General features: G+C 36.8%; 1 protein-coding gene and 1 long non-coding RNA gene across 6 annotated transcripts; both read left to right on the plus strand.

The window, feature by feature from the left end:
• Positions 1 to 1,777: 1,777 nt before the first annotated feature.
• On the plus strand, positions 1,778 to 4,337 carry LOC111911323 (uncharacterized). Of its 5 annotated transcripts, none has more exons than XR_008225443.1 (5): positions 1,784 to 2,032; positions 2,171 to 2,446; positions 2,756 to 2,861; positions 2,972 to 3,069; positions 3,207 to 4,337. It is a non-coding gene; the product is annotated as an uncharacterized LOC111911323 (long non-coding RNA). The 5 variants fall into 5 exon arrangements; XR_002856821.3 differs by having other exon boundaries at positions 1,787 to 2,032; positions 2,171 to 2,282; XR_008225442.1 differs by having other exon boundaries at positions 1,781 to 2,032; positions 2,756 to 3,069.
• Positions 4,338 to 17,551: 13,214 nt separating this feature from the next.
• LOC111911324 (uncharacterized) lies at positions 17,552 to 20,554 on the plus strand. The gene is made up of 2 exons (XM_023907117.3): positions 17,552 to 20,246; positions 20,353 to 20,554. The coding sequence occupies exons 1-2, from the start codon at positions 17,631 to 17,633 to the stop codon at positions 20,374 to 20,376; spliced, it is 2,640 nt and encodes an 879-aa protein (XP_023762885.1). The 5' UTR covers positions 17,552 to 17,630; the 3' UTR covers positions 20,377 to 20,554.
• Positions 20,555 to 21,907: the final 1,353 nt, after the last annotated feature.

Genomic DNA, 21,907 nt, shown 5'->3' on the forward strand with positions numbered 1-21,907 from the left:
TTCGATGTGTTTTAAGTCAAAAGTAATCACATATGGGTGTAGAGCTCCTTAATACCTTTCCATGGATATAAAGATCGTCGAAATCGGATTTAAAACGAAGAAGTTACGACCATTTGAAGTTTGGACAATTTTGGGTTAAACTGCGTCCGTTGGGCATACTAGGGCATCCTGAGTACGTTAGGCATACCAGGAGAACGTTGGGTGTACGCGATCAGTGCCCAAACCTTATTTTCCTAGTTTGAGCCCTATTTAAGTTCATTAACTTCCCCAAACCCATTCCATTCTCTGCTTCCAAATCTCCAACACCCTCCCATGAAACCATAACCCTAGTTTGAGCCTTGTGAGCTAAAAGAAAGTGTTTTGAGTACATTGGAGTGTGCATGGTGCACATTAGAGACGAAGGAACTCCTTGAAGAAGAGTTGGTTGCATTTAGAGCTTGTAGATCCGGGCCTTATTCACCTTGATCTCTCTTTTAGAGGTATAAAGTTTGAATCTTGATGATGTATTTGTTAGATCTAGCTAGTTTTGGATGTTATGAGCTTTTGGTCATTTTAGTGCATAAAGTTTAGATCTTGAAAGTTTGTGACCTTGTTATAGATAAAGTTTGAAACTTTATCCATCTAAACATCATTGTGATTCAGATCTGAAGATTTGAGACTTAGACTTAATGGATTAAGTTGAAAAAGATGCATTTTTTGTCCCTTTTTATACTTAAAGGACAGATCTTCGTGGTTTGGACCACTCCAATGGATAAAGTTGGAAACTTTATCCATTATGAAGCTATTGGGATCCATTAAAATGTGATATTTATCCTTCTATTTCTTCCATGCAAGTGTCATGATGTCTTAATGGATTTATATAGTTAAGGTTTTGGCTTTTGGATCTTTTCTAGACTTGGAAAGCCATAAAGGTGGAAACTTTATGACTTAGAATGATGTTGTGGGACTAGATCTGAGTGTTTGATGAAAGGACTTAAGAGATTAAGCACTTAATGGAAAAGTGGCATTTGGCCGAGTACGTTGGGTGTACCGTTGTGTATGTTGCGCGTACTCGTATGGGGTCCAGTTTCTGGATGGTGAGTATGCCATTTGTACGAGCTGAGTAAGTTGGGCATACTCAGCCTGAAGTTTGACTTGTTAATTTTGACTTATATTAACCGTGGACTTTTTGACCAAGTTTTACCTTGGGTCAAACTTGAGGGTTTGGGGCTATTAATTAAGATTTTATCTGTTTTGGTATTAGTGGATTTGTGGGTGCAAGCAGTGCAGAAAAGAGATTGTGTCGTAGTGTTTCAAGGCTCTTCGATTCTGGTGGGTCTTCTCCATGTGCTTGTGACTCGAAGGCACCAATGGCGGCTCACTAAATTGTGTATGTAGGATGTTGTTATCTTTGTGACTCTTGCATGTTGGTATGAGCCTGTGTGGTAATATATATATATATATATATATATATATATATATATATATATATATATATATATATATGTGTGTATGTGTGTGTGTATATATATATATATATATATATGTATATATATATATATATATATATATATATATATATATATATATATATATCTTTACTATATTATTAAACGTATTGTATGTTTCTTGAAAATTAAGAGGTATAATACATGTTACCTCATATATATATATATGTGTGTGTATATATATATATATATCTTTACTATATTATTAAACGTATTGTATGTTTCTTGAAAATTAAGAGGTATAATACATGTTACCTCATGTACAATAATATTAAGCTTATAATTACATCGCATATACATGGTATTACCGTATCTGTTCGATGTCACCTAATCTTCTCTACACACAACACAACAGCCGCCATGAGTAGGCAAATCGAACCCCTCTTCTTTGCGTTTAGCGAACACCGAGTTCCATCTAAAAATGATGACCCCTCAAACCCTTGAATCGTCGTTGCTGCTTTATAGCACCCATTCCTTATTCAATGTTGCTGCTTCAATAAAACCCTAGATATATCACCACTAATCGCATCTTGAAGTGAACAAAGGTTAGTTAGAGCTCTCATTTGAGCACTAAAAGGTTCATATTTTCTGATGATTATGTTTATTTTTTTCTAAGGGTTTAGAGGCTTATGCTTTCTTTTAATCTATTATTCCATAACTCTCTTTTACTCCATTGATTGCAGGTCTTCAACAAGCAGTCGGTTCATCTAGGTGATGAAGAACACAAAAAACTGGATCTGTATGGGGCATCTTAACTCTATTGTCCTTTCTATTGTCTGCTATGATAAAATCTAGGTAAACTCTCTCTCTCTCTCTCTCTCTCTCTCTCTCTCTCATAAATCTTCTCTTTTATTGCTCAAGGAATTCCAAGGTATACGTTTTTCTTACTTTAAACCCGACAAATTCCTCTGCGAAGACCTAATCACCATAAACGAAAATGGCTTCCTTTGATTTCGCAGGTTTGATATTGTATTTTTATTCGATGGAATGAGTACTCATAATGGATACCGATTATCCTAATTTTGATCTTAAATAAAAAAAATAGTTACCTAATTCATTCATGTGCCGATTTGGTTAAAGGATATGTTGGGTTTCAATTAATTTATCCGAAATTTAAAATATATTATGGTTTAGATATTTAATTAAACAATAAAATAGAATTTCATTAGATTAAATGATATATTATTCATTAAATAGTTAGTGATTATGAGGTTGATAGATTATATTGATGGTACTAAACAAGTGTTTGATAAAATGTCCGTGAACAGGGGATGGTGAAAAGTTCACTCCTGCAATGGGTTGGGAACTTAATGTTGATGATGGTTTGAAGTTGCAGGGGCTCTTTTGGTGGATAAATAGCTCGATTAATTAGAAGTAGTTGGAATTGCATTCCTTTTTTGACATCTTCTTTGAGATCTAAAATTGATATATGTAAAACATATTGAATTATTATAGTGATTACTTTCTGTTAATTTTTTTTACAGGAAATGATTGTGGTTCATAGAAAAGGGACTTGCAGATGTCTTTTGCGTTCTCTTTGTTGAGCGAAATCCTTAAACTGAAAGTCCAAGTGAGGACGAAGGTATACATTTTTACTCCAATTGTCAAGTTTATAAGAAATTACATATATTTTTATCAAAGTTCATTTCTATTATTTCATTGGATAAGAGTTTCATAAGGAGATGGAAACCAAACTGATCCTTTGCCTATTTGTTGAAGGAAAAACATCGGCAACTCACCATCTCTCAAAAGTTGGTATGTTTCACTTACCCTCTCCATAAAAACAAAACTAACATTACTTTCTTTCTTGGTAATTACGAGTTCTTGATTCTAATTGCATTTTATTCTATTTATTGTTGTTAATCCCCCAAAGCAACTTCAGATTTTTGTTTCAAAATCCTCCTTTCTTAGAAGGATCAAAAAACGAAATTGTTTCAGGATCCTAAAGTTTCTTTGCAATGTTAAAGTGGATGAATAATGATGTTTGATTGGTTACTTCCTCTATGCAGGTTTGTATATCTTGGAGGTATTATTTCGATTTAAAGCCTTCAATACAAGTTGTTAACAAAAGAATTTGCACTCTCATATCATATAACTTATCAACGACGACCATCTAACGTGTCAGGCTATTCACATGTTTTTTCTTATATGTTCGTTCTTAGTTGGTACATCATGTTGAAATAAAAGGAAAAAACAATAAATTATTGATTTTTAATTTTTGTCATATGATGTTTACCCAATAGTCTTTCACAAGAAGATGAATTCAATTTTAATTCTCAAAGGAGCCTCAATAAAAGTTATTAAAAATAAGTATTTTATAATTGGATCTCTATTTATCTCTCCATATTTGTAAAGATTAATGAAGTATTGACAAGTTACTACAATGGAGTATGAATCACTAATTGCTAGGTCCAATAAAATATTTGTTAAATGAAAATCCCTTTTGATTGTTATTGAGTAGTAATTTGATGTTAATAAATTATCTTTTTTCTTTTGCTAAATTTTTTCTTATCAACATATTGTGCTCTTAAAAATCAACTCAATTGAGCAATGGAGCAAGGTGGGACAGTGTAGATGGAGTTTAAAACAAAGGCGGCACATTCATGTATTGGATTTCCAAATTATGTTAATTTCTAATTTGTAACAATGTTCCTATTTAGGTGTTTTGTAATTAGGACCAAATGTTAATTGCGGTGCATTTTTCTTTTGTTTATTATAGCCTCAAATTTTTTGGATTCATTTAAATTTTTTAACATAAATATATTAATTCCTATTTAGGTGTTCTGTAGAACCAAATGGGAATTGTAATGTATTTTTCTTTTGTTTATTATAGTCTCAATTTTTTGGATTCATTTTAATTTTATAGCATCGTATTATTGTTCGTTTTATTATTGTGAAATGAAACTAAAAAAAATCCAAAATACTCTAGTATATTAAATTATTAATCTACGATTCATTCAATTAATTGTTTCAATTAATTATTTTTTTGTAATTTTTATGCTTTGTTCAAATGAAAGTTTTCATGTGGAATTTGAAAATATGTATCGAAGGATTTGTTAGCTCAATGTATAAATTGCTACTTATAGTCTAAAATAAGCAGTGGTTGATCTGTCAATCAACTTCAAGGTTGGGTCTATGTAGTTCTGCATGAGTTTGGTTGAGTGGAAAACTTCTTATTATCGGGGTGTTATCAGTGCATTCTCGATCGCTGACTGTTCTTGTAACATCCTCAAAATCTCGGCCAGAAAAGACCGATTTTCATTTATGCTTTTAAAATAATTTCAGAGTAAATCCTTTTGATTTGAAAGAGTTGCGGAATTTGTTCCCAAAAACAAAATGTGATAAAATAATATTTACCAAAGCAATTCATAAAGAAATGTATTTTCATTATATAATCAAAACTCGGGATGTCATGTTCCGATATAGACCATAAAGCATAAACGATAACATTACAAGTCGTTCAACAAATATATATGTTGAGCATCAGCGCTACCGGTTGATCTAAAACCAATTGGTGTTAGAAAGGGCGCAACCTTACCCATATAGCGCATTCAGCCCTCCAGGACCAGGCACGGTTGATCTAAAACCAATTGGTGTTAGAAAGGGCGCAACCTTACCCATATAGCGCATTCAGCCCTCCAGGACCAGGCATTCTATTGCGGCACTCCAGGCCATCGTGCGAGGACTTGATCGATACCATTTCTGACCCCCAACAATCCCCCCCCCCCCCCCCTCAGAAATTGCTCCCTGAGAGAATAGAACCCTCGCCACTGGCTCTGATACCACTTGTTGAGCATCAGCGCTACCGGTTGATCTAAAACCAATTGGTGTTAGAAAGGGCGCAACCTTACCCATATAGCGCATTCAGCCCTCCAGGACCAGGCATTCTATTGCGGCACTCCAGGCCATCGTGCGAGGACTTGGTCGATACCATTTCTGACCCCCAACAATATACATATACAAACTTGTAAACAAAACAACTTAATGATTCATCCATCTTATGCCCTTGCGCCACTTCCTGTAATACAAATAAACTGAGTGGGTCAGGCTTGGGAGCCTGGTGAGCATATAGGGTTTTTAACCCACAATAAATAATTATATTTAATTCCACCAACCAACAATAACCCAATTACCCATTCTCGTTATTCTCACTTTACGTCCCTAAAACAACTAACACAGTTACCTAGGAATTCCATGGTACATGCTCTCAGCATATCTTCAAGTGTTTGTATTGTTCTTTCACTCTGACCATCAGTCTGCGGATGGTAAGCTGTACTTAAACACAACTTGGTACCCATTTCCTCTTGTAGACTTTTCCAAAACCTTGAGGTGAAACGGCTATCACGATCCGATACAATCGTTAACGGAACACCGTGAAGTCTCGCAATTTCCTTCATGTAAGAATTCACGAGCTTTTCCATATACCATTTCTCATTGGCTGCTATGAAATGCACACTCTTAGTGAATCGATCAATGACCACCCAAATCATGTCATGACCACTTTTTGTTATGGGTAGTTTAGTGACAAAATCCATCGCAATGTCTTCCCATTTACCCATAGGCACAGGTAAAGGTTCTAAACTCCCATATGGTTTCTGATATTGTGTCTTGACTCTCGCACAAGACACACATTCGACCACATACTTTGCAACATCAAGCTTCATCGTCGGCCACCAGTAGTAGGGTTTCAGGTCCCTATACATTTTAGTGCTGCCAGGATGAATTGAGTACATGGTTTTGTGAGCTTCTTCCATCAGAAGATCTCTAATTCCTCCGGACTTACGTACCCAAATCTGATCTTGGAACATTTTCAGTCTGTGACTGTTTATATCGAACACTAACGCTTTACTCAAACGTTCCTCCTTTCGGTCATTCTTCTCTAATGCTTCTTCTTGAGCTTTCTTTATACTCTCTACAATTGTCGAGACAACTTCTATTCTCAACGCTCTTGGCCTTTTCCTCTCAACATTGACTTTCCGACTGAGAGCATCATCAACAACATTAGCTTTATCGGGGTGGTAAAGTATCTCACAGTCGTAGTCCTTGAGTAACTCTAGCCAGCGTCGTTGCCTCATATTTAACTCTTTCTGATTAAAGAGATATTGGAGACTCTTATGATCAGTGAAAAGTTTACACTTCGTGCCATAGAGGTAATGTCTCCATATTTTAAGAGCGAAAAGTACCGCTGCCAACTCCAAATCATGAGTCAGGTAATGCTTTTCATGCTCCTTTAGTTGTCGAGACGCATATGCTATCACCTTTTCTCTTTGGGTCAAAACACAACCCAATCCAACCCCAGACGCATCACTATAGACAGCGAAGTCTTCAACTCCATCGGGTAAAGAAAGTATCGGTGCCTCGCATAGCTTCTTCTTTAGCTTCCCGAATGCTTCTTTATGCTTACCATTCCAAGCATAAGTAGCTCCTTTGTGGGTCAAAACTGTTAATGGAGTAGCAATTGAAGAAAAGTCTTGGATAAACCTTCGGTAATATCCAGCTAATCCTAAAAATCTTCGGATCTCCGTGGGACTTTTTGGTTGTTCCCACTTCATTACAGCCTCAATCTTTGCTGGATCAACCATTATCCCTTCCTGGTTGACCACGTGACCCAAGAATTGGACTTCTCGAATCCAAAAATCACATTTAGAGAACTTTGCATATAGCTTCTCCTTCTTCAAGACTTCTAACACTTCTCGCAAGTGTCTGTCATGCTCCTCTTGGCTTTTCGAGTAAATCAGAATGTCGTCTATGAATACTATCACAGATTTATCAAGGAACGAATTACAAACCCTATTCATTAAATCCATGAATGCTGCTGGAGCATTGGTTAGTCCAAAGGACATAACCACGAACTCATAGTGTCCATATCGTGTTTTGAACGCAGTCTTCTCGATATCCTGCTCTCTCACTTTTAACTGATGGTATCCTGACCTTAGATCGATCTTCGAGAAATAGCTCGAACCTTGCAATTGATCAAACAGGTCATCAATCCTTGGCAACCGGTATCTATTATTTATTGTTGCCTTGTTCAGCTCTCTGTAATCGATGGACATTCTCATACTTCCATCTTTCTTCTTCACGAATAACATTGGAGCTCCCCAGGGTGATGAACTAGGTCTAATGAAACCTTTGTCCAATAACTCCTGAAGTTGTATCATCAGCTCCTTCATCTCCGTCGGTGCTAATCGATAAGATGCTTTTGCTATTGGCGTGGTCCCTGGTAACAAGTCTATTCTAAACTCCACTTATCTATCAGGTGGTAATCTAGGAAGATATTCGGGAAATACTTCTGGATAATCACACACCATTAGAATACTCTGCATCACCTTCTTTTCCTTCTTAGCATCAATCACGAATGCTAAATATGATGTACATCCCTTGGTCAAACACTTTCTGGCTTTCATTAGAGAAATGATTCCAGAATTTACTCGGCGTTTGTCCCCGTACACCATAAATGACTTTTTCCCTGGCGGGTTTACTTTAACTATCTTCTTCTTGCATAAAATTTCGGCATCATTGGCGCTAAGCCAATCCATTCCCAGAACGATGTCGAAACCATTTAGTTCGATAGGCAATAATTCCTCGTGAAACTTATTCCCATTAAGGTCGATTAAGATGTTTTTCATACGATGGCTAACAGGTACAAACTTGCCACTAGCAACTTCGATCAATAAAGTATTATCTAATCTATCAATAGGCAAAGCTAGTTTTCTACCAAACCCATGCGAAATAAAGGAGTAGTTGGCTCCAGAATCAAACAAAATTTGAGCAGGTAGTTCGTTAACAAGAAAGGTACTTGAAGCGACATCAACTTCATCTTTCGCAGCCTCAAGTGTTATCTGGAAGGCTCTCGCCTTCGGCTTTGGTGGAATGTTGGGCTTAGCTACCTCCTTCTTCTTCGGATAGTCTTTCAAAATGTGTCCCTCTTCATTACAACCAAAACACATCCTTTTGTTGGACGGACACTCATTGGCAAAATGCCCAATTTTTCCACACTTGTAGCAGGTTACATCCTCACTACATTTCCCAAAGTGCTTTTTCTTGCACTTCTCACACCATTTCGCTTCGCCTCCTTTTCCTCCAAACTTTTTCGAATCAGACTTCGAAAATTTGCTTTTCTTATTGGAACCTAAAGTTCCTTCAAACTTTCTCTTCTCGCCAACTTCAATCTTGCTGGTGGTTCTTCCCTTGATCATGTCCTCAACAGACTTGGCAGCCCAAATAGCTGCCTCTAGAGTAGGTGTCTGACGCACTGGCACCGCGTACTCCCATGGAAGTCCTTTTGCGTATCGATCAACCTTTTTCAGCTCATCTGGCACGATGCGCAAAGCAAACTCCATCTTATCGGTGAAAGCGTTTGTGTATTCATCAACTGACATGCTGCCTTTCGTCAATGTCAGAAACTTATTTTCCAACTCCAACAGATTTTGAGCCGAGCAGAACTTGCGCTTGAACTGCGCCAAGAACTCCGCCCATGACAACTGCAGTGGCTCATTAGGGCTTAAAGTCTTCCCTAGAGTGTTCCACCATCGAACGGCTCCACCTCGGAACTGACGCACTGCGTACGTGGTCTGCAACTTACCTTTGCAGCCACAAGTCATAAAGGCCAATTCCATCTCCGAGATCCAATCCATAACTCCGATCGGATCCTCCTTTCCAGTGAAGGTCGATGGCTTGCAAGTCAGATAGTCCTTGTACTTGCATCCCATTCCATCATTTCTTCCATCCTGATTGTTTTTCCTAACTATCGGTGGGTTGGCTTGACCAACAGACCCACTGAAGTTTCCACCTTCAGAGTGCCCTTCATTTAATTCGGGCTCTTCCACATGAATTGACAGTTCTTCACGATTCTGTTGAAGCAATCGCCTAGTCTCCTCCATTTGATGATCCAACATTGTTTGAATCATCATTTGTACACCAACCATTGTTATCGGCTCAGGTGCTGCTGCTACGACAGGTATTTGCTCAATCACTGGTGGTTGATTCCTGTTTTCATCAGCATTTCCAACTCCACTTCTTGTTCTCACCATTTTTGATCTATACACCGAATAAGGTGAAATTAGATCCTCATTCACGATAGATATTCAAATCATCCTTATCACTCCGAAACGTTTACATGCTAGTTCTAATATCGTAGACGTACGCTTAGAATCCTACACACATAAGGTTTCTAGATCCGGTCGGCAACAGACCATGGATCCGAACAAATAATATCATATATGGCAACATATAACATTTAGCACATAAAAACATTTTAGGCAACTTTCCTAAAATAAACTAGTGCTCGTGTCTAAAATATCACAAACACATATCTCAAAATTTCACTTAGCATTTTAAGTTTAAGTCTAGAAATCCTACAAATTCCTAGTTCGCTTAAACTAATGCTCTGATACCAGCTGTAACATCCCCAAAATCTCAGCCAGAAAAGACCGATTTCCATTTATGCTTTTAAAATAATTTCAGAGTAAATCCTTTTGATTTGAAAGAGATGCGGAATTTGTTCCCAAAAACAAAACGTGATAAAATAATATTTACCAAAGCATTTCATAAAGAAATGTATTTTCATTATATAATCAAAACTCGGGATGTCATGTTCCGATATAGACCATATAGCATAAACGATAACATTACAAGTCGTTCAATAAATGTATACATATACAGACTTGTAAACAAAACAACTTGATGATTCATCCATCTTATGCCCTTGCGCCACTTCCTGTAATACAAATAAACTGAGTGGGTCAGGCTTGAGAGCCTGGTGAGCATATAGGGTTTTCAACCCACAATAAATAATTATATTTAATTCCACCAACCAACAATAACCCAATTACCCATTCCCGTTATTCTCACTTTACGTCCCTAAAACAACTAACACAAGGGACCTAGTCTTAGAATATTTCGTCGGGGCGACAACACATGCATTCGGGGGTTTCCCGACAATATATGTCAAATAAGGCAACCATGAGGGGGATGGAGTACAACGAATGAACAGCCAAGTTCATCAACACCTACAGGTGGCGAACCTGCTAGCGTTCCACAGGACTGTCTAGAAAAGTCTGTGGTCGTCGTCTAAACTCCGCCAGATGACTAAATCAAAACAACATCGAGGCATCTCATATGTTTATCACACAACTATCTACCCATGTTCTACCCAACATATTAGTAGATAAAAATATATATTTTTATACATAGTTTAAAACCTGTATAGCATTCTCATTCAATACATATTCCAAACAACAGATGAGACACATACACATAACACGTATTTCATAGAGAATAAATCAAATCCATGAGATAGAAGAAAGTGAATATACATTCACACATATAACAACAAAATATACACATAACACATATTTTATATAAAATACTTCATAATTATGCGTTAGAAGAAAGTAACCACACACTCACTTGATCAGAAGATGATCGGACAACGAAGTAGTATTCTTCGGCAGATCTGGAAGATCTTCACAAAAACCGGACTCCTCGCGGGCAGAGCTTCAACTTGGGAATTGCACTTCTCGGGATCTTCAGGTCCTTGGGACTTGCTTCGGGGCTCGGGAATGATACCGGGGCTTCGGGATAATTCTTACACGAAAAACGATGCAAAAACGCGAGAGAAATGGAAGAAATGAGCAAAAGAATTGGCTGCCCTCGACATCCTTTTATAGGGGCTGGAACTTCGAATTACGCTGGGCGTAATTTAAGGTTACGCTAGGCGTAACTTGGATTAGCTCGCTGACTCCCCCCCTTGGATAATATCGGATAATTTATATTTAAATTAAATATCGAAAATATTTAATAAACTTCAAAAATTCATATCTTCTTCATACGAACTCCGTTTTCGACGTTCTTTATATCCACGCGTAGATGAGACTACGCTATGCAACTTTTGTTTAGACTCCGTCGGCTAATTTTGACTTTATTTTTATTATTTATTTTTAGTATGCCGGGACAGGAAAACTCCGTTATAAAATCATAACTTCTTCACCCGACGTCCGTTTTCGCCTATCTTTTCATCGTTTCACTACAATTAACATGATCTTCAATTCTCGTTTAGATTGTTTCGGCTAAAAACCGCTCGATCTCAAATCGAGTATTCGGGCTGCATACTGCTAAGTCAAAACTTCGAAAAATCATAACTTCTTCATACGAAGTCACATTTGGGTGTTCTTTTTATGCACGCTCTCGGTTTAACGAACTCTACGACTTTCGGTTAGATCACTAAGACTAAATATTGCTCTAACATAAATTTCACTTTTTACGTCATTCAACGTTGTCGATTCTGTCGCGAAACTTCGACAGGTCATAACTTCTTCGTTATAACTCGGATTTCGACATTCTTTATATCTTCGGAATCCTTGTTTCGACTACTACATCTTTATGCAAAGATATCGGGCTTATCTCATACTTTAATTTTGACGCTTATTTTATTCTTAATTCATTTAATTATAATAATTAAGAAAATAAACACATAATTCACATAATACTCAAATATTTCATCATTAGTACTCCAAAAAGAGTTACAAGGGTTAACCTAGACTATTACATCAATGATAATGCCTAGCCTGGAAACGCGGGCGTTACAGTTCTCTTTCATCATCAATAGGTGGGGCTACTTCGAAGGTTTTGAGTTGTATAATTGGAGGTCAATGATCACGATAGCCTATCTTCATGTTCTATTTATGGTTTATAGGAAACTAGGGTTTGTTGGATTAGGTGTCTATGCCCATAACTATTTTTGGTATGTACTTGACCCGATAGTAGCATGGTTCTTTTGGGTTGCATTCACCAGAACAATTTGATAGGATGGATAATTGAGAATGAGGTTTTTTGTGATTTATTAATATATAATAAGTATAATATATTAATTGAGAATTTATATTATTTAATTAGTGTTGATCAAGAATTAATGTGGAATTAATTTAATGATCAAAAGAGACAAATTAAATTAACGAGGACCGATTAGGTAAATCATTCATACATATAGTTTGGGCTAATGATCCATGTTGATTAAGATGGACTAAATATTTGTGGATTCCATGAAGAATTAGTCCAAAGGGCTTATCATATGGATTATTGGATTAAGGCACAAGGAAGTGGATTAAGGTTTACAAGTTGAAACTCTTGGAATTCCACACTATATATAACCCCTAATGCACCTAAAACTGGCCAAATGATTCAAGGTGAAACCCTAGCCATTTTTGGTGCCTCCTAGCCTCATTCTCATTATCCTCCATTTGTTAATGGTGTTTTGTGAAACATTAGAGGAATCACATTTGAGGTGATAAGCTCTTGAAATGACAAGTTCTACAAGCTACAACAAAGAGGTATTCATCTAAGTAGTTTTTATTTTTCAAATATCAATATAGTATGCTAGTTAAAGGTTTCATGCTTTGGATAATTTTATTGCATGTATAACTAGAGAAAACTTAGAACCAAAACATTAGGGTTGTATGTACACCATAGGAGTGTTATAGTACATAAAACCCAATAGGTAGAACATTTAATTGATTATCTATCTATTCCAATTGTGGGTCTTTTGGGTTCATAGTCATCAGTTGGGATTATAGAAGGATGTGGAATTTTATCAAGGGAGGGTACTTTGGATACAAAAATCTTTTTCGAGAGTAGTAAAGTGTTTTTATCTGGTTTGGGGTACGAGCACCCGATATCATTTTATCATGGGATCTTAGTCTAGTAAGCTCAGTGTGGTGGTGATTGGGTAGGAAGATTGTGGGATGGCTAGGTAATCTAGTGATTATGAAGTTATTGTTGGATTAGTGTCTAAGTCCATAACTATTTTGGTATGTACTTGACCCGATTATGAACATGGTCCTTTTGGATGCCTTCACCATAGAAATATGTAGGATGAATTAAGGAGAGAAAGGTTTAATTATGATTTATTAATATATTATGAGAATAATATATTAAAAGAGAAATCATATTGTTTAATTAATATTACTCAAAGAATTAATTGATAATTAATTTTGTGGCTAAAAGAGATTAATTAAACTTAGGGGACTGAAGTCGTAATTATAAGATAATTATCATTGGGCTATGGATCACCTAATAATATATAGGTTGGACGAATTCTATGGAAAGCCCATTAGAAATCGTCTTAAGGGATATGTTAAAGGAGTCCATGAGCTGCTTAGGGCTTAAGCAGTCAGATTAGGGTTTCCTAGTTGAAAACCCTAATAGTCTACATGTATATAAAGGACCCATATGCCCCAAAAACGTGGACAACTGATCCTCTAGGGTTTCTAGTCGTTTTGGGCAGCCTCCGTTCTTCTCCTCTTCATCCAAGTTGCATAAGGTGTTTGTGACTCCATTAGAGGTGCAGCACTTGAGTCACTAAGCTTTCTAAAGCCAATCAAAGCAAGGAATTGATTGTTACTGCAATATAACAATCAAAGGCAATTATCTAAACCCTAATTCAGTTTATTATATGTTAGATCTAGGCTTTATGGCTTTGGATTCAAAGCATGTACAATAGAGAAACCTAGATCCAAGCATTAGGGTTTGTATGAGCACATATGATTGTTTCTTATGCATAAAACCATCAGTTATCATAATGTTGATGAATCAAGTGAGGGATGGTCACTTGGGGCTGTCGGGGATAGTTCCAAGTGAGATCCACTTTTGAATTTCTGCCCATGTGTAGAGTTTTGGATTGATATATCTGTAGGAAGCATCAGGGTTCCTTGAGGCTGGGAAGAATCCAAGATAGGTCAAGATTGTGAGTGTGGAGCAGACTATCGTGTGGTCAGCGGGACCTTGAACGGCTAATCGGGTGGTGTGGATAATATATTGTTTGATTAAGGATTAACTGGGAAGGCCAGTCAAGATGGTATTATCCTAAGTCAACTAGAGAGCCATTTCTGGTTGCGATATGGTTCACGGTTAAGCAAGGAATAATTTTCTTTGGTCAGTGATGTAAGATTGCGGAGCAGCCATAACATTCACCATGTTAGTGTGCGGTTGTAGGAGTAATGTAAGACTATAGAGCAGTCGTGACATTCACCAAGTTAGTGTGTGGTTGTGGATGTGATGTAAGACTGCGGAGCAGCCGTAACATTCACCAGGTTAGTGTGCGGTTGCAAGAATGATGTAAGACTACGGAGTAGCCGTAGCATTCACTGGGTTAATGTGTGGTTGTGGATGTGATGTAAGACTGCAGAGTAGTTGTATCATTCACCAGGTTAGTGTGCGGTTATAGGAGTGATGTAAGACTTCAGATCAGCCGTATCATTCACCAGTTTAGTGTATGGTTGTGGAAGTGATGTAAGATTGTGGAGCAGTCGTAACATTTACTAGGATAGGATGCGGTTGTGGAAGTGTTAAAGACTGCAGAGCACCATAACATTCACTAGGTTGGTATGCGATGGTAACAGTGATGGAAGTCTATGACTTGGCTCGTGGCATTCTCTAGAATGATTTAGATCATCACATGATTGGGTGAAGGGTTGTGAGTGGGACTCAACATCTTTAATACTTGGTAAATCGTAGGCTGGTTTGGGGCCAAATGTGATGTGAGAACTCAGTTTGGTTTATAGCTGTCACTAGGGTTTATTGAGCGGACTTGGTGATCGTTCGAGCATTGGTTGGTTGAGCTGTCCTTCATTGGGAGTGAATGACTGATGGAGTCGTGCTGGCGGATAAACCATGACCACCTGTACTTGTCCGATTTTTTAGTATGTAGCTGATTTTGTTTTGGATGAGGATTTTTCGATATCGATAAGTGGTCGAGGCGTATATGTTTTGGGTATCCGTAAATTTGTTCAGGAATGATAGGTTTGTGCGGTCTGGGTTATAAAGTTGAAGTTCATTCTTCGTTAAGGCTTGGGATTTCTGTTATTTTGGGTTCGACAATAGTAAGGGTGGGTGGTTATCAGAATGAGGTGACTTTCCCAGTCATTTTCGCCATAGGTAGCCTCGACGTGGTGGTTGACCGAAGTCAACATTGACCTTTGACTTTGACCATTGACTTTTGACATGGGTTGAATTTTGGCCAAGATGGTTGACTTCAGTATGTAGTATAAGGTTAGACCTTGTATGTTGTGATAGGAGTGCTATAGCGGTTGCATAGCTTTGGGTTGAGTGTTAGTTGGCTTTTTGATTCAGGCGAGTCTTCTCGCTGTACTCGGGGGGTCGAAGGCACCAATGTCCGTCCATTGGCTTATGTTATATAGGAAGACCAATAGGTGACCCTTAGTATTTGTATGAAAGACCTGGAGGTGGCTCCCGACAAATTGTATGCAAGACTAGAGATTAGACCCTGACAATTATAAGTAATATGCTAGTTGTTTTTGTGATACTTGCATGGAAGACCAGAAGGTGACTCTTGAAACTTGTCAGTAAGACCCAAGGTTTTGGCCCCCATCATGGAAAGGAAAGACCATGATACAACTCATGGCATAATGGCAAAACTATGGTTGACATATAACAATCTTTATTGTATGTATGATATGTGGTATTTTAGGAAACTCACTAAGCTTTATGCTTATGGTTTCAGGTACTTCCAGTTTGAAAGGGAAGGGCCCAACGTGACTGCACGGTGTCCCTAGAGTTTTCCGCATTGGCAATTAATGCTATTATTCTAATGTTTAAATAATATATTCACTTTGATCAGTTTTAAAACAACTTGTTTGTATGACTTATTGTTAAAGAAAATGAAATTTTTTCTATGAATTTTGGGACGTTACATAAAACATGGCGGTTGTTAGATAGTCGGGGAGTCGTGATGTGATCCAACAAGAGAGAGAGAGAGAGAGAGAGAGAGAGAGACGCGTTTTATTTTCTTTCCCTTTTTGTTTTTTTTAAATCAACTAAAATTAAAAAAAGAAATATTATTATATATAATAAAAGATAATTTGGTTAGGAATAATATATTTTTAGGTTTTAGACTTTGGCCATAAGAGTTTATAATTATAAACTTTGACCAATAATATACTTTGTGTTTTAGACTTTCGTCACAAAAGTGTATTATTTTAGACTTTGATCACAAAACTTTCTTATATTGGTAGATTTGGTCAATAGACTTTCGTATCCTTACACCTTTCGCCCCTAACTTTGTAGAACGACAATTTCCACCATTTACTCTGTAAAATGTTACTTTAGTCCATCAAATTTGAATTTCATATGTTGACAATTTTGGTCCTTATATTGAAAATAAATTAGAAAATATGTATCCGTAATTTACAAGAAAAGGTTCTTGTGAAGTATATTTTTTACACATATGGTCCATGTGTTTAATTATATACTATTTGGGTTGACACTTTCGTTATATGACTTTCATATGTTGGCTGACTTTATCCCTTTGTAGAAAGTAAATTACAAAATTGTCATTTTAATTTATAGAAAAAGTCCCTATGCAAATTTTTTTACAACAAATGGTCCATTTGTTTTAAAAAAAATAGAAAAATGTTTATGGCATAATAGAAATTTTATAGATTAGGACTCTCACCCCTAAAAAAGGACATTGAAACTTATGAGTTTGACACCAGTGTGTTTCTCATGAAGTGAGGAGGGGGTAATTTTTAGTTAAAAATAAAATAAAAATGGAAAAAACGTTTTGTTATGTCAAAAATGATTAGACAGACAAGCTTTTGAAACCATAAATATCAAACGTGTAGGAATTTAAATATTTATCTTTAATTCTTTACTAAGTAGGTTTTAAGAAAACATAAGGATTAATCATGTAATTTTTTTTTCCTAAAACACTCCTTATGATTTTTTATTATTTTTTTTATTTTTTACTATGTGTGTTTTAAGAAAACATAAGGATCAATCATATAATTTTTTTTTCCTAAAACAGTCGTTACGATTTTCTTTACATAAATGTTATTTTTTTGACAATATATAACGTCAAACCAAAAATACATTATACATAAGGACCAATGGCGTGACAACCTTTGTTGGAAGGGACCATCTATGCAATTGTTTTTCATAAGGACCGTATGAGAGAAATATTTTAAACTAACAGGACCATTTGTGAAATTGTGTCAAAGAATATAATTAGAACGGAATCTATAGACTACCCAAACGACGAGGACTATTTATGTAATTTACTCTTGATGTAATAAGCTCCGGGTTTTGAATCTTGACGCAGAGGAAGCCAAGGAACAGTCACCAGTTGTCGCCATGGCTGTTACTCGTAGTCCCTCCCATTCTCAACCCCAACAACATAAGGACGACGACGACGATTTGCAACACCAAGATCCAAATTCCATTCAATCGAAAGAAGCCGAACAGTCACCACCGCGGCAACCACCAAATTCTGAAACCCTAGATCCCCCAAACCCTCATCAATCGCCCCTCCATGATGTCGGAGTTCAGAATCCTCAAAAATCAGACAAAGACGAAGAAGCCCTTTTGACGCTTGATGTAGACGATCAACAATCGCAACAAAAAGACGATCATCAAACAGGTATGTCTCATGCTACAATTCCCGAACCAATTGTACTTCCCGAAGAAACCAAAAACCCACCTCCATCACCAGCACCACCACCACTTGCGTCACCAGTCAACCCCCAGCGCCGACTCAACAAACGCAAGAAAGCCTTTAACCGTAATCCTCATAAACGCAAGAAACTTCAAAACCTAACCGATATCCTCAAACCCATTCCCTTTATACCAACCAAAAAATTAGATTTTGTTAAGCACGAGGAGGTTTTAAAGCGTTTAGGGTTATACGAGTTCAGCAAAATCGAGTTCGACCGTAGCATAAGGACCGATCTTGTTGTTCAGTTGATCGTGAATTATGATCAGAAGAAGCGCTGTAGTTACGTTAATGATGTCAGGTTAAATCTGAATAGGGCTGAATTATCTAGAACTCTAAAGCTGCCAGCACCGAGGCCAGAGAAAGGAAGCAGTAGCACTGTGGAGGAGGTGGATTTGGATTCTGAGGTGTTTTCCGATGAAGCAATTGGGTTCATTGATGATTTCGTTTCAAGTTGGATACTTTTACATGAGGATTCATGGGTTATGCCACCGGATTTAGCTAAAATGACTAGATGTGTTAAAGATGGCCACCCTGAGAAAATGGATCCCGCTAGATTGATTTGGCATATGGTGGAGAAAGAACTAACTCAAGGAGATAAGCTCGTTGATTGCTACTATGCATCACATTTACAGTACCTCATAAGGTCACAGCGTCCTGAGCTCTTCATGGAAGAAGATGAAGGTGTTGCTAATGGCATTGCTGAAGATTTAGAAGAGAAACAAGAGAAACAAGAGGAAGTAGAGAAAGAAGAGGAAGAAGAGAAAGAAAGGAAAGAAGAAGAGAAAGAAAGAAAACAAGAAGAGACAGAAGGGAAACAAGAGAATGAAGAGAAAAGTTTGATAGTTGAAGAACAAGGTATTGAGTTAACTTTAGGGTCAGATGTCAAGGAAATAGTACAAGAAGAGGTCAAGAAAGATGATGAGGTCATGGTGGATGCCGAAGAACACAAGGAGGATGAGGCGGTGGCGGAGGAGGTGGAGGAGGAGGTGGTGGAGGAGGTGGAGGAGGAGGAAGAGGAGGAACAAGGGAACTGGCCTTTGTTTGGGAAAAATGAACTAGGCAACCATTTTTTGCAGCGATGTAATAGTGATTTGAACAACTATGAAGAACCAAAAATCGAAGAACTCGAAGATGAAGATGAAGATGAACAGATTCAACAAGTGGAGGATGAAGATGAGGAAGAAGAAGAAGAAGAAGAAGAAGGTGGTGAAAGAGCAGATGAAGGATTCAACATGGAGATGGAGGCGAATGATGATTCTCTAGATCGAGATGGATTAACTGGTAATTTCCTTCAAGGAGTCGAAGCATCTCACAATCCTTTCAATGGCATGGATCTTTTTGGGTCAAGAGAAGGTTCATTCATGTCTCATGGTGGGCCCTCCTCTTTCTTCAATGGTGGCAAAAGAGTGATGGAAACCGAAGAACACATAACCCATGTCGACCCAAATCACAAAAGGTTAAAAACCGATGAAATTTGGGGTCAAAAACCAACCGATTTCAATACATGCATGGATCAAATGCAACAATGGATGGAAAAAGCCAAGATGCTACACGAATCAAAAGAACAAGCTTTCGAACACTCTCAATATAATCACGAATTAGCAATAAACCAGCTTCAAGAACGCCAAAACTACATGGAAATGTTGATAAAGTCAAAAGATGAAGAGTTATCAAAGAAGCACACAGAGGTATTTAGGCTTGAACGTGAGCTTTACTTAATGGGGGATCTTGTAGCAGGGTATAAAAAGGCTTTGAATGATACTCGGTTTAAATTCTCTGAGTATAGAAAACGTTATTCCCTTCATGAGGAACCAATTTACAAAGACGCGGGTCCCGGTGGTTTGGTTTTGAGTACACGGGAGTTAGAGAAACAACGGGTGAAACAAGAGGAAGATCGTGTGAAGATTCTTAAGATGCTGAAGGATCATGAAGAAGAATGTGTTTCTAAATTGGGAATGCATCATGATAAGGTCTTGAAGATGGCTGATAAATTGGTGTCTGTTGAGAATGAAGTGAAGAATCTCAAAGGAATGTCTGTGGAACGGAAATCGACTCGGGATAAACCAGAATTAGTTGTTGAAAGTGAAGAGAAACGGGATGAAGGGGAATTATTGGGTGAGGCTGAAGTCCACCAGAAGTCAGCGGAGGAGGATCAGGAAATGTCTGTGGAGCCTGAAATGGATCAGAAGGTAGAAGATGAAGTTATGGAGAATGATAATGTGGAAAGTGATCCTCTTGATGCTGATGAATCAAAGGTAAACATCAGTTGTAAGCTGTAAACTTGGTTATAATGTTTTCATGAAATAGTAATACATGAATGTGATGTGAATATGTGATGTGATGATGGTTGATATGTTGCAGGAAAAGGAAGGTGGTGAAGATTGAAGTGATTTTTTTTTGTTGTGCAGGGAAGAGGAAGATAGTAAGTTTCGATTGGTAAATCTTGCTTTTGTTTAGAAGTAAACACTACTTATCATTGAATGTAGGGTTGGATTAGTGACACATGTCAAAAGTTTGTCTTATATCTTATGTTATGTTATATGTTATGTTAGTGTTTATATCATTTTTTTGTAATGCATCATGTGCATGTGTGTTGCTGACGTGGCCAAACCTGACATGGTTGATATCCCTATCACACTATGTTCCATCATTTTGGATGAGACAAAAAATTGCAATTTTGTCTGGTTGGCATAAGCCTTTTTGGATGTTTTTGTTGCTTTCATTAAGTTCTGAATGAGTAAAGTTGGAATAAATAGTGTGAATGAGATTAATAACAAATTTTGTTTCCGCTATATTCATCAATTTTAACGTGTGAGGCAAAAATGGACAAATAAATAAAGGGTTAATGTCTTAATAGGTTGCTTACATGTGGTTATTAGCTTAACCTATTAAGTTATTATGTCTAGATTAAGTGAAAAAGAAACAATCATATATAGTCGTTTAGATTAAGTGCTTAACCTATTAAGTACCAACATGCCTTTAGCCTATCCTGTTCTAGTTGTGTGTGGGGGATATAGATGGAATTAAAAAGTAGATTACAATGCATGTTGGTCCGTGTTCTAAAAAATGTTTGCCAAATGTAAGAGCATTGGATATGTGTCACGTTATAACATCCAATTCATATGCCACTTATCCATAACACCAAAGGGGAAATGATATTTCCCATGTTATAACATGTTAAGAAGGAAAGAGAGAAAGAAAAAGGATTTGATTGGTTTGTTTCCCCGTTGCAAAATGTCATAGCGCAAACGAGATGTGCCATGACACCAAGTAAGAAATGATGTTCATGGTGTTATGACCACGTTATGGAGATGCCACAGACAAAAACATCGTTGTTGGTACCCATACCGTATGCTGTAATAAAACGCTAATGTTGTTTCCTAATTACGTGTTTGATTTGGTGTATAATTATCATTTTACCTAGAAAAGCAAGAGAGAAATGTTAAAAGCCGGAAACCATTGCATGGTTGGGTCTTGTAATACCAAAAGAAAAAAAAATGTCAATATTTTTTTTATTTTTTATTTTTTTTATTTTATTTTATTAAAGGGAAGCGATTTGTACATAATAAAATTTTGCAATCCACAACATTTTTATGAATAGACAATTTTACCCTTTCTTAAATTTACTGAACTTCACTCTTTATCATTTTGACTACATAAATATATCTATTTCTACCATATTTATCATTTTTTTTTACAAAATTTCAATTTTACAATTTTATCTATTTTCAAACTTACATTTTACCCATATCACTACAAAAATAGTTTTTTGCTCTAAATTTTTTTTTCGCAAATAAACTTCAAAAATATAAATCAAACGTATATAGTTTACTTGAAAGTAATGTTTAAAATAAAAAATTTAATTATATGACCAACTTTTTATCAAAAAAATATGATCAGACATAGAAATCTAATC

Source organism: Lactuca sativa, chromosome 8 (assembly GCF_002870075.4).
Source record: "Lactuca sativa cultivar Salinas chromosome 8, Lsat_Salinas_v11, whole genome shotgun sequence".
Lineage (NCBI taxonomy): Eukaryota > Viridiplantae > Streptophyta > Magnoliopsida > Asterales > Asteraceae > Lactuca > Lactuca sativa.